This window comes from Petaurus breviceps, unplaced genomic scaffold, assembly GCF_028583685.1.
Source record: "Petaurus breviceps papuanus isolate PSGF00001 unplaced genomic scaffold, PetGlider_PUasm1.0 90692, whole genome shotgun sequence".
In the NCBI taxonomy this organism is placed as follows: domain Eukaryota; kingdom Metazoa; phylum Chordata; class Mammalia; order Diprotodontia; family Petauridae; genus Petaurus; species Petaurus breviceps.
The window spans coordinates 6,276,330-6,294,258 of NW_027187313.1; the positions used below are offsets into that span (position 1 = coordinate 6,276,330).

Consider the following 17,929-nt stretch of genomic DNA (forward strand, 5'->3'; position numbering starts at 1 on the left):
GAGGTAGAAGACCATGGGAACAGAGCACTACAGATGCTGAACTTTTTCACATTAAATCAACAAGCATTTTTTAAATTCTCAGTAGGTGCCAAGCATTGGGCTAAACACTGGAGATACAAAGAAAGGCAAAAAAAAATAAAAACCCAGCACCTGCTCTCAAGGGCACACTCCTGGACCCTTGGCTAAAGGTGTTTCAATCTTGATGTGCCCTCTGTCACAGTTTGTGACTTCCTAGGATGACTGGGAAAATCCTCTTGCCTAATGTGGTACCTTAACTCTCCTTTGTAGAAATACAGAAAAACTATATGTATAAAAGAAGTATAAAACATTATGGATGTGCAGAGGTGGGAGAGAGAGCTCCTGCTGGTTGGAGGGAGGTAACGTTAGGATTGTAAACTTAATATATGTCAACAGGGTGTCATGGCAGCCAAAAAAAAAATCAAACCAAGAAACAAATAAGATTTTATGCTATACTGGTATAGGCTATATCTGGGATGTGGGAGGTGATAGTTCTGCTATATGTTGCCCTAGTCAAACCACAGGAAGACAATTACATTCATTTTCTTGAAGTATACTCTAGGAAGTATCATGACAAGCTGGAGTGTATCCAGTGGTGGGTCATCAAAATGGGGAGAGAGCTAAGTACTGAGCTGTATGAGGATTGGTCACAAAAATTAGGAATGTTTAGTTTGAGTGAGAGAAGACTTTAGAGGGACAAAATTACTGTCTTCATCTTCGTCACAGCACTAGGAGGTAGGCAGGGACTGTGTTATCATCTTCACTTTAGAGATGACAGTTCAATGAAGTTAATTGACTTGCCCATGGTCACACAGCTAGTAAATGAATTCCGATGTTTAATTCTGAGTTTTATGACCTATTTAGGTAGGTCACTGCATTGGAGGTAGTATGGAGTAGTGGACAGATAGGTGGTCTCTGGACCAGGAAATCATATCTCATACATACTGACTGTGTGACACTGGGCAAGTCAATGAATTTCACAAGGGTCTAGTTTAGGCAACTCTCTAAAAAGAAGTTCCCAGACTGTTTGATCTCAGGACCCTTTTACACTTTTAAAACTTATTAAGGACCTGCCCCCAAGGAACTTTTGTTTGTATGGATTACATCTATTGAAACTTATCCTAGTAGAAAATTTAAAAAAAAATTAGTATTATTAGGAAAACAGTTTGGACCTTGTGGACCTCCTAAAAAGATCTCAGGGACCCGCAGAAGTCCCTGTATCATGATTTGAGAAATCCCTTTCTATGAATATAAGCTGAAGCGAAAGTGCTGATGTCCATTGGTAGGAGTTTGCTCATTCCCTACACGATGCGATCACAGGACCAGTCCAAACCAACATTAAACCACAGCTGCCTTATTTATCTTTTTAGATTGCCCCCTCCCCCCTGAGTACTTGACACAGTGGCATCACATAGTAGCTGCCTAATAAATTGGGGTTTTTTGTTTTATAATTATATTTATTTGTTTTATTTTTAATTTATTTATTTACTTTTAGTTCATAACGTTCAGTTCCACAATTCCTTGAGTTTCAAATTTTCTCCCCTCCTTCTCCTGCCCCCCATGGCAGCATGCAATCAAATATAGGATCTACTAATAGATGTTTCAATTGATTGAAGTGAAGTGAACCACAAAGGTTAAGGTCAGAGTATATGTGTGGTTAAAAAGTCTGATTCACTTTTGGTTGGTAAATGTGCTCCAGGCAAAACTAGCATGAAAAAAGAAGAGGCCTCCATATTCCGAGATTAGGACAGTTGGTTTGAAGCATCCAGTGAATGAAGGGAGTCATAGAACTGTGTTTTGCAAAAGGAGTTAGGAGTCCCTCAGTCTAATCCCCCCATTTCATAGAGAATACTGTTAAATCTGTAAACATAAAGTGTCTACTTCGTTATTTTCACTGTAACAGAATTTGCCTCTGCAATTTTTTTTTTCATTTTATCTTCTCAGCCTAGAATTCAGTGGCCACTCACAGGGCTGTAGCAACAAGCACCCCAAGCGTCCTCAGGGTTTGCTGCCACCACAGGTTCTTGGATCTGCTTTGATAAAGGAAAGCAACTCAAAATGGGTTAACAAGCTTACTTTAATCAGTCAGATATGTATCGTTCACCTAGTTCAGGGGAAAAAGGTCAGCACCCCGAACTTCAAAGTATACAGACGGAATAATCAAGACAGAAACAGATCAAGTAGACAGCTTTCCAAACTGTCCAGGCATTACATCCATACCAAATCAACATCTGGGTTTCAACATCTGCGTTTTTCAAAGCCAGGGGGCTCTGGACAATGGCTTCCCAGAATCCAGATCAAATCACAGAACACTTCTCAAAGTAGGCCCCAAAACAAAGCTACACATCAGGGCTTATATAGCCTTCTTCTGGCTCAGAGAATGTAACAACCTTATTGACTCACTGGCTAATCAAAAAGTATCTACTGAAAAACAAGCCTCCCATCCCAGGCTCCAGGTGCACTTTATCCTAGGGGCAGGGAAGATCTTTAAAATTTACATTCCCATTACAAGGGCCTAGCCCTCTGCTGCATGGAACAGAAGCTTTGACCTGGATGAATGGACAGAATTGACTCAATAAGCATTTGTTAAGGACCTACTATGTGCCAAACACTACATTAATAGTGCTCCATCACCTGCCTGGGTCAGTTCATCCATCCTTAAGGAGTCTAGTTTCTCTTGCTCTGCCTCCCTACCCTGGGGCTCCTTAATGGGTGCCAGACTTAGTGTAGACACCAGTTCAACTTCAGAGCCTACTGTGGTTCAGAACTCCTAAAATGAGCCGATCCACCACCCTCAGCATCCCTGGTAAACTGGACCACATACATGTGTCACCAGGCCCAGTTTCACTACAATTTTCTTCTCTATTCTATATTTTAGGGTCAAGCCAAACAAGTCTAATCTTGTCTCAACATCCAATCCACCCATAGCTGCTAAAGTGAATTTCCTTAAAATGGAGATGTGATTATGTCACACACACACACACACACACACACACACACACACACATACCACCTGACAAACTCCAAAAATCCCTATTGCCTCCAGGATCATATATAAAATCCTCTTTTTGGCACTTGATAATATATCATTCATATTCTCTTAATAATATATTATTCATATTCATAATCTGGCCCTGCTTACCTTTCCACTTATCTTATGTTTTACTCCTGTCTGCACACTCTGTATCCCAGGAGAGCAGGCCAGCTTGCTCTACTGAGGCTGCATTTCCTACCTCTATGCTTTGTACACCTATCTCCTTGCCTGGAAGGCTCTTCCTCCTCCCCTCTGCCTCCTGGAATCCCTGGTTTCCTTTGAGACTCAGTTCAAACAATACCTGTACCCCACCTCACCAACCCCAGCTGATAGCATACCCTGCCCCTAAACTTTTTTCTGTTCATTTTGTGTATAATCTGTACAAACTGATGTCAATCAATCCACAAGCATTTATTAAGTCCTTACTATGTGTTGCAGCATTGTACTAGGTCCTAGGGCACAAAAAAGGATGAAACAATAAAGTAAGCTCCCTAAGAGTTTCTTAATATTCTGTGAGCAGGCTGTCTCCTTGACTAGAATGTAAACTCCTTGATGGCAGGGGCTGTTACACATTTGGCTTTTTTATTACCAGTGCTTAGCACAGTACCTCACATGTGACAACCTTTCAAATACTTGGAACTGCTCTTTATATTCCTCTCTCCTCACCTTCCCCCCAGGCTAAACAGCCCTAATTCTTGCTTTAAATGTTTTTTATTAAGATTTTTTGTTTTTATGCCACTTACATTCTCCTCTCTTTCTCTCCCTCTCTCTCCCCCTCTCTCTCTGTCTCTCTCTCTCTCTGTCTCTGTCTCTGTCTCTCTGTCTCTGTCTGTCTCTCTGTCTCTGTCTGTCTCTCTGTCTCTCTCTCTCTGTGTCTCTCTGTCTCTGTCTCTCTCTGTGTCTCTCTCTATCGGGATCTGAGAACAGTTTAGCAAAATTAATACATCTACAATCAATACCTTTTCTTCCTCTCAGTCTCTTAACTCTTTACAGTCTGACTTCTGACCTAATCATTAAACCAAAACTGTTCTCATCACGTTACCAATGATCTCTTAGTTGCCATATTTAATGCCAAATTTTCTCAATCCCCTCCTTCCTAGCCTTTCTGCAGCCTTTGCTACTGGCAATCACCTTCTTCTCCTTGACATTTTCTCCAGGTTTTCATGACACTGCTCTCTCCTGGCTCTCCTCTCCCTGGCTGACTGATCCTTCTCAGCCTCCTTTGCGAGATCTTCATCTAGGTCATGCTAAGCATGGACATGCCCTAGAGCTCTGTCTTGGGATCTCTTTTCTTCTCCCTTTTTACTCTCTAGCTTGGTAATTTTATCATCTCCCAGAGATTCAATTCTCAGCTTTTACACTCACGTGTCCAATTGTCCATTGAGTATATAGAGCTGGATGACTACAGACATCTTAAACTCATCATGTACAAAACTGAACTCATGACCTTTCCTTCCTAATCCTTCCTTCTCTGAAACACTCATTACTGTTGAGGGCACCACCTTTGTCCCAGTCACTGGGGCTCATAACCTAGGTGTCGTCCTTCACTTCTCACTAATACTCATGCCACATATGCAATCTTTTGCCAACTCTTGTCATCTCCACCTTTACATCTCTACAGCACAAAAAGCAATAGACAACCTCCTCATGTCTAGCAGCTCCCATCTCCTTGTGGACTAACTGGTGAATCATAAGTCACATCCCTTCCTCGCGCCTCCCCACAATTGGTTCATTAGAATTAAATCAGCAAGCATTTAAGCCATTCCTAACTGTCAGGCACTGTGCTAAGTTTGATAAAAATACAAAGAAAAGCAAAAATAGGGTCCTGCTCTCAAGGAGCTTACATTCTAATGGGGGAGACAGCCTACAAAAAATTGTACATACAAGATGTATAAAGTGTAAATGTAATGTCATCTCAAAGGGAAAATAAGAGCAAAGGGAAGACCAGGGAGGGAAACCAGGAAAGACCTCTTGCAAGAAGGTGGAATTTGAATCTTGAAGGAAAATAGTAAAGCTAGGAAGTGGAGGTGAGGATGGAGAACATGCCCAGTATGGGGAGTGGGGCAGCCAGAAGATGGAAATGAGGGTGGAGAACATGTCTAATATGAAGGTGAAGAAGTCAGAAAATCCAGGAGATGGAGGTGAAGATGGAGAACATTCCCAATATTGAGGGAAGCTTTCAGGGAAGCCAAGAGATTGAAATAAGGATGGAGAACATTCCCATTATGGGGGGGATGGTAGCCAAGGAAGCCAGGAGCTGGAGGTGAGAATGGAAAACATTCCCATCATGAGGGTGGAAAAGTAGGGGAAGCCAAGACACGGAGGTGGGGATAGAGAGCATTCCCAATATGGGGGTGGGGAAATCAGAGAAGCCAGGAGATGGACATGAGGATAGAGAATATTCCCAGTACAGGTGGAGGGGCAGCCAGGAGATGGAGGTGAGGATAGAGAGCATTGGCAACATGGGAGTAGGGAGCACCAAGGGAAAAAGCACAGAGTCAGGGAACGGAGTAACTATGCCAGGAGCAGCAAGAAGGCCAGTTCATCTGAATCATAGGGTATGTGGAGGGGAATAAAAGAATCCTGGAAAGGCATCAAGTTTACAGGAGAACAAAAGTCCTATTGCCACCCTATCATTATCCTGCTCCCACAAGGGCATGATAATGCTACCGTACAGTCACATGTTGATTTTTATCCCCACAGTACCTTTTGGACTGGCATCTATGAACTGCCTCTCCATTGATCTCTAGGCTGATTTGGGAAACATCCCATGTAACTGTCTGTGGTAAGAGAAAATGAGCAGGCAGAGAAACCAAACCAAGGACTGGAAGCCAGTGATCTCCCCAAGGCAGTACATTTCTTTGGGGGAAAGAAGCTTTCTAGCTTTTCCAGCAAGACTGAGGAGAAAGGCCTGGGGAGCTAAAGATGTGCTCATGACAAAGGGACTGTTTGGTGATAAGAAAAAGGAATGAAAAACAATGGGCAATATGGTCTGGGCTGACCGATAGCCAAACTGTTTACCTGCACCAACCTTAATCAGCATTAGAATAGGTGTGGTCTTTATAGTGGGCTGAGATTTCTGTCAAACTAGGAAAACCCACTTCCCCCAAAAAATATCTTCCCTTACCTTCCAAAATGATAGATCGACACACTGATAGATATGTAGAGACAAAATAACAGATCCATAGATAGAGAATAGTCAGATAGATAGACTGATAGATTGATAGACATGTAGGCAAAAAAAAAATAGGCTCATCTATAGATGAGAGAGCATTTATTAAGTGCTTACTATATTCCAAACACTGTATTGAGCAATAGGGATGCAAACACCAATAAGTCAAACAATCCCTGCCCTCCAGCACCTTATACTCTAATGGGAGAAGACAACATAGACGGGAACTGGAAAGAGAAGGGGCAGTCCATATTCATGGCAGCATGACGTGGTCATGGCTGGAAAGTGGTATGGAAGCCTAGTTCCAGGCACTATAAGGCAAAAGCTCACCTATCAGAACCCAGGATGGTCCCAGAGACAGTACCAAGTTTCTTTGGGAGGAAATAATGATTCAACAGATTGTTAAGTTCCTTGAGGGTGGGAACTACATTTTGCCTGTTTTTGTTTCCCAAGCACTAAGCACAATGCCTAACACTGAGTAGGCATTTAATAACTCTTTATTGACTGACTGATAGTTGGAGTAAAGGTGGCATGGTATAGATGATCAAAAATTACTTTACTGGCTAATATATAGTTATAATATGTATAGCTATATAAAATATAATATATAGCTAATATGTGATATATAATATTATATATAATATATAGGGTGTAAATGAATGCTGGAGTCTTTCTTGAAAAAATAATTAGCATTTACATAGCACTTTAAACATTGCTAAATACCATACATATTGTCTCATTTGACTCTAACGACAATCCTGAGAAGTAGGTGATAGCACTGTGCCCACTTTACAGATAAGGAAACTGAGGCACAGAGGTGACGTGACTTGCCCAGGGTTACACAGATAATAAATGTCTGAGGTTAGATTTGAACTCAGGTTTTTCTGATTCCAATTCCATGGCACTATCCACTGCCCCTACTTGATTGCTTCTGAAAGTGTTTTTGATAGGTAGCTGTCTGAGGAGAGATGAAGAGTGATTATTTATCTCATAGATTGAGTGAAAAGTGGGAAGGTAAGGGATGCTGGGACAGCTAGGTGGCCCAAAGGATTGAGTATCTGGCCTGAAGTCAAAGACTCCTCTCCCTGAGTTCAAATCTGGTCTCAGATACTTACTAGCTGTGTGACCCTGGGCAAGTCACTTTAGCCCTGTTTGCCTCAGTTTCCTCATATGTAAAATTGACTAGAGAAGGAAATGGGAACCCCCCTCCAGTATCTTTGCCGAGAAAACTCCAAATGGAGTCACCAAGAGTCAGACACAACTTCAGCAACAAGGATGCTGGATGTAAGCGGGGTGCAGAAAGAGGTTATTTCATAAGTCGCTCTAGGGGTGACCCTGCTGAATATGATTAAGGCATCTGCAGCCTTTTAATGATTTAATAGTGTTACAAAGAGAAAGAGAGCTGAGAATTTATTCTATTATAATGAACACAGTATTCTGTAATTCCCTTCAGAAATTGAGAGGAGCACAAAAGCAGGACAGAGTAATCTAAGAGCGATATGGCAATAAGTACTACCTTCCACTTTCCATAATGACACCAACCCTCAGGCTAAGGAAAAGCTTCAATTCCTTGAATCTAAAGTTTAGGGAACAATCTCAGGGAGAGTGAAATGAGGGTCAATAAAAGCATTATGGGGCAATTATCTGATTACTAGTCACTTAACCTCCCTTTGCCTCAGTTTCCTTATCTCTATGCCTGGGGGGGGGGCGGGGATTTAATGGTCTTTATGGCTCCTTCCAGCTTTCATTCTATGATACTAGGAGTAATAGAAGATAAATAGAGGCTAGGAGTATAAACAGCTACTCTACCCCCACAAGATTAGAAAGTCATCTATGACATATCCTTGGATGTTGAGGACCTCAGGGAAAATGTCTTCTAGTCCAATCCTTCCCCTTAATGGATGAGGAAATTGAGACACAGGCATGCTCAATGGCTTGCCCAAGACAACATGGGTAGTAAGTAGTAGTATCAAAATAGGTACCATTGAAGGTTTGGCTCCAGCACCCTATGCCACACTTCTGACTCAGGGATCTTTCTAATGCCACCGTTTAAAAACCAACGCTGGTTCCTCTGGATTGTTTAGTTTAATGATCGTGGGAGCTTTATGTGTGCTATATACAAAGTCTACTCTCACTCTTCTTTTAAGTTTGCACTCCTGCCATCAAAGTTCTGGAGAAAAAAAAAACTGACCTTTTTCTCCCTTTGTCTCTTTATTACTCCCAATGGTGACTTACCTCTGGTTCTACAATCATTATTATTATTAATTATTATTATTATGTGCTGCCAAAGTGGTTACACAATTCTTTAACCTTGAAATTGCCTGGCACTATTATGGGCATTGATTTTCATGAGCTCTCTCAAGAACTGGTGACAGAACCAGACTGTACAACACACATAGAGCTTATTTGCTTTATTGTGAATATACTGTCTTCTATAGTTCTTAATGACCAACTAACTGGCAAAGGGTTTGATACATAATTTCATTAATTTATACAAGACTTTTGATAAAGGTCCTCTGGGCAAGTGGCACAATGATGATATTCATGGAAAGATCAAAAGAAAATTCAGTTCACACAGTCCCAGATAATAGCAAATGGATTAAACGCAAGCATGATTATCTGGAACTGTATTATCTACCTAGTTGGTTATTCTAATGGTATCTTGAACTGAACAGAACTGGTAGGAATCCCTTACCGACAAATTCCCTTGAAGGAATTGGAATTTGTTCCTTTTTAAAGTTTTATTAATGTGTTTTGTTTTTACATTACAGACATTTAAAGATTACTCCCACTTCATGAAAGGTTTCTTGTAATACTGTAAAACGGTTAAGTAAAATTAATAATACAGTGATCTTATCTAAAAGTGCAACATTTAGCTTCTATAGCAATGCACACACCACCTATTTTTAAAAAATTAGCATAAATCTATTTTCCAAAAGAACAATAGATATTATCACAACAATATTATAAAAATGAACAATTGTGAGGATTTTTATAAATTGATGAAGAATGAAATGAGCAGGAGAAGGAGGACAATTTATATAATGACACTGGAAAAACAAACAACTTTCAAAGCTGTAAGCTATGATCAATGTGATGACCATTCATGATGTCAGAGGACCGGTGATGAAACATGCTATCCATTACAGAGAGGTGATAGATTTAGGGTGTAGAATGAAACATAATAAATTTTTGTATACAGTCATTGAGGGAATTTGTTTTGCTTCACTATGCATATTTGTTGCAAGAAATATATTTGTTTGTTGGGTTTTTTTTTTTTTCAATGAGACAGGAGGGAGAGAAAATAGATTTGTGTAGATTTGTGCCTTTAATCAAATTTATGCTGAAGCAATATGGTACTGTGAATTGAGTGCTGGACTTAAAATCAGAGGCCTACGTTCAGATCCTGGCATCTGACACTTCTTGAAACTAGCCATGGGTCCCTAAACCAGTCTTAATCTCTAAATGCCTCTGGCAATTCCTTAGTTCTCACCTAAATTATAAATGGATTGTGAACACTTCTCCATGCTGAAGTAATCTGTAATCCCAAATCTTTTTTTCTACCACCTTATAAAATATGCTTGGCATAGCCATGGCTACATCTTGCCATTAATTCAATGACTCAATGAAAACTGAAGCAAGCCGCTATATTGTAATTTAAAAACCCTTTCCCACAGGGACCTACAAGGGTTTATATCCTTGGCTGGACCCACCTTCACACCATGGAGATGGACTCGAATGCAGAATTCTTTGGCCAAGTACTTTGGGGAAAATCAAATGGTCACTTTAGGAGGTCAAGTTATTTTTATGTGGCCTGTATTATTGCCTCTTGATGCCTAGACATTGACCTTCTGGGTTACCTAGAAAACATTTTCCCTCTCTGCCCTTGAAAATTCACAGGTTTTTCTTTCTTCCTCTCCCTGGGTCTTTTCACTACTGTGTGACATTGGTATAGTCAGGATTCACATCTCAGAAGTTTTCTTGTTTGCCTTTTCTTCCAGATTCCTATCATACTGTGCAATCCTCTGCAGGCTGGCCTTCAAGAATCTCCCTCATCTCCAGAAAAATGGGAGTTGATGGTGAAACAGTGGTGCTGAAGAACATGCTTATTGGGGTCAATTTGATCCTGCTGGGTTCTGTCCTCAAGCCCTCAGAGTGTCAGCTGGAAGTGACAACCGAAAGGGTCAGGAGACAGGTGGTGGAGGAGGAAGGGGGATTTGTGAACTACAGTGCATCCAACAAAGAGCATCCCATGGTCTTCAACCATGTATATAACATCAACGTGCCCCTGGACAGTCTCTGTTCCTCTGGTCTGGAGGCGTCAGCAGAGCAGGAAGTGAGTGCAGAAGATGAGAGGGTGACAGAATACATGGACCACACCTCAGACAGTGAGAGCCAGGTCACCTTCACCCACAGGATCAACCTTCCCAAACAGGCCTGCAAATGTTCCTCCTCTGCCCAGGTCATGCAGGAACTACTAAGCCGAGTTGAAATGCTGGAGAGGGAAGTATCCATGCTTCGCGACCAATGCACCTCCAACTGCTGCCAGGAAAGTGCAGCCACAGGTAGCTGGGATGCATGAGACCTTGGTGGGGAGAAGCTGGAGAGTGAGTGAAGCACTAAGGATGAATCCTGCATATCTTCATGGTGCCGGGGGGACCATGCTCTAAGTGCACAGCACTCTGTTAATATGTCTCTAAGATCTAAATGTAGCCCATCCCTGGGTATTCAGTTCAGGGACTTTCTACATCACTTAGTCCATTTGCAATACATTAACCTGATTTTGAGAGGATGAGTCAGGTAATGGTACATTGGCTCATCTTCTGTGCATCTTTGGCAAGTGGGGTATTTGATGTCTGTCTTCATTCATCTTGGGTTTTCACAGGCTGTTGGATTGATATCTAACCATGTTAACCTGGGGGACTAGAATATTCAGTCACTGTGTTCATTCAATCTCAGACTTGCTCCCATCTCTATAAAAGAGAATCATCATGGGCTCAGAGGAGATCTCCATTGAGAAGGGAATTGAAGTCCTCTCTCCCACTCCAACTCATTCTGTCCTAACAGTCTCCGAGCTCAGGGAAATACCCCGTCCCAATCCACCCCCTCTGTGTAGTCACACTTCTGCCAGTGACGCCTTCTTAACTCTGACCCAAGAGACCTTCCTCTTTCTGATGATAGGCGGAATCCAGTTCCTTTCCAAAGTTCACTTTCAGCTGTCCTCACACAGAATTTGTCTCTGCCCTGTCCAGGGAAAGCAGCCTCCTCTGGTAATAACAGGGGGAATTATTTTCTTATTTTGGTCCAAGTTTTGATTGCTGTGTGATCAGATAACATAGAAGCTTTCTTGGGGATGAAAGTGGAAAGCAAAAGGGATAAAATTTTAATAGTGTCTGAATGGCACACAAGTCCAGAGGGATTGCAGGCAAGCTCATCTTGAGATTCTGTAACTGGCTGGTGATTATTTTCTCAGTAGTGAGATATTTTATGTTTTTTCTCACCTCATTTTCCCACTCCCAAACTAAGAACCCAAATAAAGAATCAGAAATGTAGGAAAGAATAAACCCAATCCAAGATTTCTAAATCTATGCTCTTTGCTGATTCCTCATTTAGTTCATAATTTTTAAAAAATCTAATCAGAAAAATTCAGAAAATATTTATTAAGCATTATATATGTGCAAGAGGTATACTGAGGTGTGGTGGCTAGAGAACTAGCCTTGGACTTGGGAAAACTGAGGTTTATGACCTGTCTCTGAAATGTTCTGGCTATGTGACCCTCAATGAGATTTACCCACAGAGATGAAATCCTAGGTATAGATTCCACTCCTACTCCCCCCCACAAAAAAATATAATTTACTATATCAGGTGCTTGGAATACAAAGAAAGAACACATCCTGCCCTCAAGGGCCTCATAATCTATTGAGACAATACATATACACATAGAAGCAAATGCAATATCTTTGGAGGAGGATGAAAACATTAACAACAAGGTGATCAGTAAAGGTCCCAAGTAGGGGCCAACACCAGAGCTGAGCTTTGAAGGAAGCCAGGGATTCTAAAAGCCTTAGGAAAGGAGGGGGGAAATGAGGTATAAATGCTCACACTGAAAATTTAACCATCAGTTCTCACAAGCCTGCTGCTGCTATGATTCTCCACCTCCAAATCTACATCCATCTAACTCTGAACCACGATCAACATCATCTTGTCTTCATTGCAACTCACACTGATGTGATTAAGGCAACAGTCATATATTGTCAGGTACTAGCAGGGTTAATGAATCATCACTTCTTAAAGTGATAGAGACAGTCAATAAGCATTTATTAATCACCTACTATGTGATTAGCACAGGCACTGTACTAAGAACTAGATAGTCAAGTGTTATCGTCCCCATTTTAAAGATGAAGAAACTGAATCTCAAAGAGGAAAAATTCCTTAACTCCCACAGCTAGAAAGTGTCAGGGCTGAAATTCTCCTTCCCCAACTCCCAATAACCCCGGGTCTTCTAGTTCCAAGTCCAACAGGTTTTTCCATTCATCAGGCTGCCTTCCTCAGTGAAAGGCATGTGCGAAGTCTGTCCGCCCTCCATGAGTGCCATATGCCATGGCAGTTATGCAAGGATGGAGAGAACAGGAGAATAAAACATAGTCGTGAACACAGCTTCCATCCCCTCCCCTAGATAGCATGATGATTTACTCTCAGAGGGATAAATGCTATTATTTGGTCATGGAGTAGATAGAGCCTACTAACTCCACCCTCTCCCAGGTAGCATTTCATTAGAACAGTCACTTATCTCCCTCTGACCTGTTTCCCCATCGTTCCAGGTCAACTGGATTATATCCCGCACTGCAGTGGCCATGGAAATTTCAGCCTGGAGTCCTGTGGTTGCATCTGCAACGAAGGCTGGTTTGGGAAGAATTGCTCTGAGCCCTATTGCCCTATGGGCTGCTCCAGTCGGGGTGTGTGTGTGGAAGGCCAGTGTGTGTGCGACAGTGACTATAGCGGTGATGACTGCTCAGAGCTCCGGTGTCCAACAGACTGCAGCTCCCGAGGACTCTGTGTTGATGGCGAGTGTGTCTGTGAAGAAGCTTACACGGGAGAAGACTGCAGTGAGCTGAGGTGTCCCGGGGACTGCTCGGGGAAGGGGAGATGCTCCAATGGCACCTGCTTCTGCCAGGAGGGCTATGTCGGGGAAGACTGTGGCCAGCGCCGGTGCATGAATGCCTGCAGTGGACGAGGGCACTGCCAGGACGGGCTCTGCTTCTGTGAGGAAGGATACCAGGGTCCTGACTGCTCAGCAGGTAGGAAGACAAGACTCAGAGAGGATGGGCTGGAATGGGAGGAAGGGGCACAGGATCACTGAAGTGCCATTTCCAAAAATGATCTCTGTCTGTCTTTAGTAGAGTGACGTAGAATATAATTCGTGGTTTTCCAGCAGAAGAAATTCACGTCCAGAGAGAGCTCACTTACTCTCAATGGAAGAAAGTTGGAAACCATGTTGACAAGGCAGATCAAACATTGAAAAGGGTACAAAGCAGAATTGGTCAAGGACCACCTGAAACAAAGACCACCACGTCTGAAACCAGGGAGGAAAGGCAATACTAGAATAATTATAACATATTAGTCTTGTCATAATTCTATGCTTGGGGGACATGTAATGGCGATTATTTTTTTTACAAGGTTCTCCCTAAACATGGGCAGAATATTTTACATTATCTGATTTGAGAGACTCTCCCTGCCATCAGATATCTCCCATACTATCTTGCCATGTCATTGCCCTCAAATCTTCCCAGTCTCACCCATTTTAAAATGCATTTAGGAAAAAAAAATAGTTTTAAAGTCTTTTGTATCTGAGTTTAGTGATCATGAGCAAGATATCATTCATTTATATTAGTTATACCTTAACCTGTGATTAAGGTGGGGTTGATTTCTTTAGTGGACAGAACTCCCAGTTAAAAAAGCTTCCTTTACCATTGAATATGAGCAACTACTCTCTAATTTTAAAGCCAGAGAGAGTTGTTTAGAACAGTGGTCTCCAAAATTGGATGTCCAGCCCCCAGGAGAGTTATGGTTTAACTAAGAGGGGAATGTGATCAACCACTCAAAGAAAGGGATTATGACTTGCATCACACCCTCCCTGCAATAGCCAATTATGGGACTTGTCTCCAACATAACCACATATACCCTTTGCCCAATACACCCCAAGACTCCCCTACTTCATTCTCTCCCACAACTATCCAAGCTCCCAGCCTTTTCCCTTTCTTACCTGATTGGCCCCTCAGGTAGTTATAACCTAACCCAGATCCCAGCAATTGCACAGTGCAATTAAGAATATTCCTCTCCATCCCCTACCAAAACCATACTCTTCAGGAAAAACATAATAACAAGATTGTACAATCAAGAAAAATTGGAGATCCCTGGCCTAGGTCACTGAGAGTTCAAGCGATTTGGTCAAGGTCACATAGCCACTATATACCAGAGATACATAGAACTCAGGTCTTCTTGACTTCAAGACCAATTTTCTTCTACTTCATTTACTTCTACTCTTACTGTGAGTTTACATTAAGGAAAGACAAAGTCTATTTAGGAAAAAAATATGCAAAAAATAGCTAGCATAACTAATTGCGATTTATTATTTGACTCCCAGTAGAATAAAGCAGAAGAAGAATGTGAAGAGATCATGAATCAATTTTTACCAGATGTTACCATGGTAAAGGGGGGGCCACTGCTTGTAATCCCAGTGCCTGAGAGTCAAAGGCTTGGCAATCTCTTGGCTTCAAGAGTCCTAAACTGCGGTGGATTATGCCAATCGGGGGTCCACATTGAGTTCAGCCTCAATATATAAAACCCTTGAGAGCAAAGGGTCACTAATTTGCCTAAGCAGAGGGCTAATTGGCCCAGGTCAGAAACAGAGTGGGTCAAAGCTCTAGTGATTATCAGCAGTGGGACTGACCCATAAGTAGCCTCTGCCCTTCTACACTGGGCAAGATAAGAAGACTCAGTCTTAAAAAAAATAAAAACAGAACTCCCCACAAAGTTGGAGCCTATCTGTCATCAATAATTGATAAGTTTATGTGATGGTGATGCTCACTGTACATTTCAGGACCCACTCTCCATTTCTGACAAATTGCTAGTGACTTACTGGGGCTGATCTGATTGTTTCACAGTGGAAAAATTATCGTAATCATTTAGCCAGTGCTCAGCCTCCTCTTATAACATCACTGATTACTGCTGACCTATTTTTTTAAACTTTCTAATTTAGATGAAACTACTGACCCCTGCCATCTAGTGCTCAGTCTGTAGTGACAGTCTGGGATTGATTTTAGGGGATAAACAGAAAGAAACACTTAACATCCTCATGCATTGAGGAAAATGCCTGACTTGTGACCCAAAGTTATAACTAGTGCAGGGTAAATGGAACTTTGTCCCAAAGACACTGATATCCAGTGGGTAGGGCCTCACTTCATCCCCCCAAAAAAGTCCTATAGCAACCCCCGCAAGGTAGGTCCTCTTTCCTCCTAGGTGCACAGAACAACCATCACTACCCCAAACCCCCAGGGTCTCATTCCTGTACATGCCACTCACAGTCACCTTCCTTTCTAACCTCCACAGAACCAAGCCAGCCCTCTACCTGCAATCAGACTGTCCCCTTCTTTACTACTGTGCCTCTTCCCAGCCCCTCACCCCTGAATTTTTTCCAGGTACACTTATCATTTCACTGATAATCCCTAACTTAACATAATGGGAAGGATTCTATCCAACATGTCATGACTAGGGATGTTTATTCATTCCTCATCATGACCAATGAGAGAAATATAAATAATAAAAGATACAATAATATATCTCAAGGAGTTAATCTGAAGAGAGGATTTTGTAAACCCTAAAATGCTATATAAATGTGAGTCATAATTTTAAGACCCTATTTAGGGTCATGAACACAGCTTCCATCCTCTCCCCTAGAAGAGGATGATGATTTACTCTCTGAGTAAGATTAAGATGTTTTGACTTCAATTATTTCATTTATTATCATGCCTTTGGTTGTTTATTCCCGATCAAATGAAATATCTATTTAAAAAAGGATCAAATAACCAAACAAATATTGTACCAGTGCTCTCACTGGAACACTACCAGAAGCAGAAAGCCCTCCTGATGAAGAGGGCTTCATTGGTCTTATAACTAAAGCCACCAGGCCACCAATAGAAGAGTAGAGGCCTAGAGAACAAATAGGAGATCATGAATCATTCTCCAATCAGAAAGCACTCTTTAAGCAAAGCACATTCCAGAGCATTCTAGGCCAGGCTCAGCCTTTGTAGCTGTCTACATTGTGTCCAGGCTACTGACAGCTCTTTGCTGGGACCTTGGGGCTTGGTCAAAGATTTTATTCTCTATTCATTCAAGATGCAGACTATACCGTTCTACAGTTATCCCGTCCACATGGCAACTTTCCCCATTGTGGTTTCAATATATCACAGATTACCATAAGAAATTAAATGGGAATTTTGGAGGGACTTTTACAGAAGCCACAGATAACACACGAAGGCCAGCAGACAACACAGAGCCTATCGCCAAATACTTAACCCAAATTTTACAATAAGGCATTGTAAATAGCTCTTAAAAGAAAAATTAAAAAATGAGACTTCTTCTTTGGTACAAAGGGAGGGACAAAAAATTTTACGTGGATTTTTCCCCAACCCCCATGATACAGAAGGTATAACTGTACATAAAAGAATGACTTTGAGGAAAAGCAACCCAAACAATTTAATTACTCAGCACCCTAAAATAAAGCTGAAACTATTTACATCTCTCTTCTACCTTAGGGAAGCTAAAGGGGTGTGAAGTTAGATGAGGAGACCCTCATTCTGCCAATGCAAATTATTTTGGGGGTATGTATGAGAGCAGCCAAGGTTGCAGTGATTGTTTTCTTTCACTTATGTGAGCTAACAGTCAATATCCCCATTAACTCTTTCAGTCAAACAGTCAATAAATGTTTATTATGTACTTAACCACATGACTGGTGCTTTGCTAAGCATAGGGTCATACAAAGACAAAGCAAAAGGAGCCCTTACCCTCAAGGAGTTTCCATTCTAATAGGAGAGAACAGTACATAAATAGGTATATTTTCTATTCATTCTAAATTAGGGTAAGGAAGCAAAACTATACCCTTCTACAGAAAGAATGAGGTTGAAGAAAAGAAAACCAAACCATTTTGGTACTAAGGATTGTCAATTAAGCTAAAAACATTAACACCTCTCTTCTACCTTAGGGAAGTCAAAGGGATCCGAGATTGGGTGAGGAGGCCCTCATTCTGCTAGTGCAAATGACTTTAGGGGCACATGTCTACAAATACAGAGTGGATAGAAAGTCCTGGCAATGTGAAATCTTCCAGAGAAAAAAGGGAAAAAACCAGAAGGCCATTAGACTAATTGAAGTAATAACCCACCATTTACATTTAGAAGTTGCAATTGTTCATTATGGCCCTTTGAATACTTATTTTTCATCTTTGGCTTAATCTGTGGGCAGTTGGAGTTTACAAGTCCATCCTAGTTAGGTTCTTAATTCCTTTTTGTGTTTCTTTAAGGGTGCTGGTGTTAATTCCTCATTAATATAGTACATGAATGCTTCAGGAAACATTAATCTTTAGACAGCAGTTGAGGATGAGTGCAAGGGAGAAACCAGGACTAGAAATTAATAATCACAAAGCAAGTGAC

The 17,929-nt window shown here is 41.4% G+C and overlaps 1 protein-coding gene across 2 annotated transcripts in view; it reads left to right on the top strand.

Annotated features, from left to right (window-relative positions):
• The first annotated feature begins 10,158 nt into the window (after positions 1–10,158).
• TNR (tenascin R) overlaps positions 10,159–17,929 on the top strand; it is a 117,814-nt gene continuing 110,043 nt past the window's right edge. The window contains exons 1-2 of one of the 2 annotated variants that reach the window (XM_069065517.1): positions 10,159–10,789; positions 13,046–13,522. In XM_069065517.1, coding sequence (XP_068921618.1) covers positions 10,291–10,789; positions 13,046–13,522 — 976 coding nt within the window. In that variant the 5' untranslated portion in view covers positions 10,159–10,290. Of the gene's footprint in view, positions 10,790–13,045; positions 13,523–17,929 lie in introns of those variants that run through there. The other variant, XM_069065518.1, reaches the window with a different exon arrangement.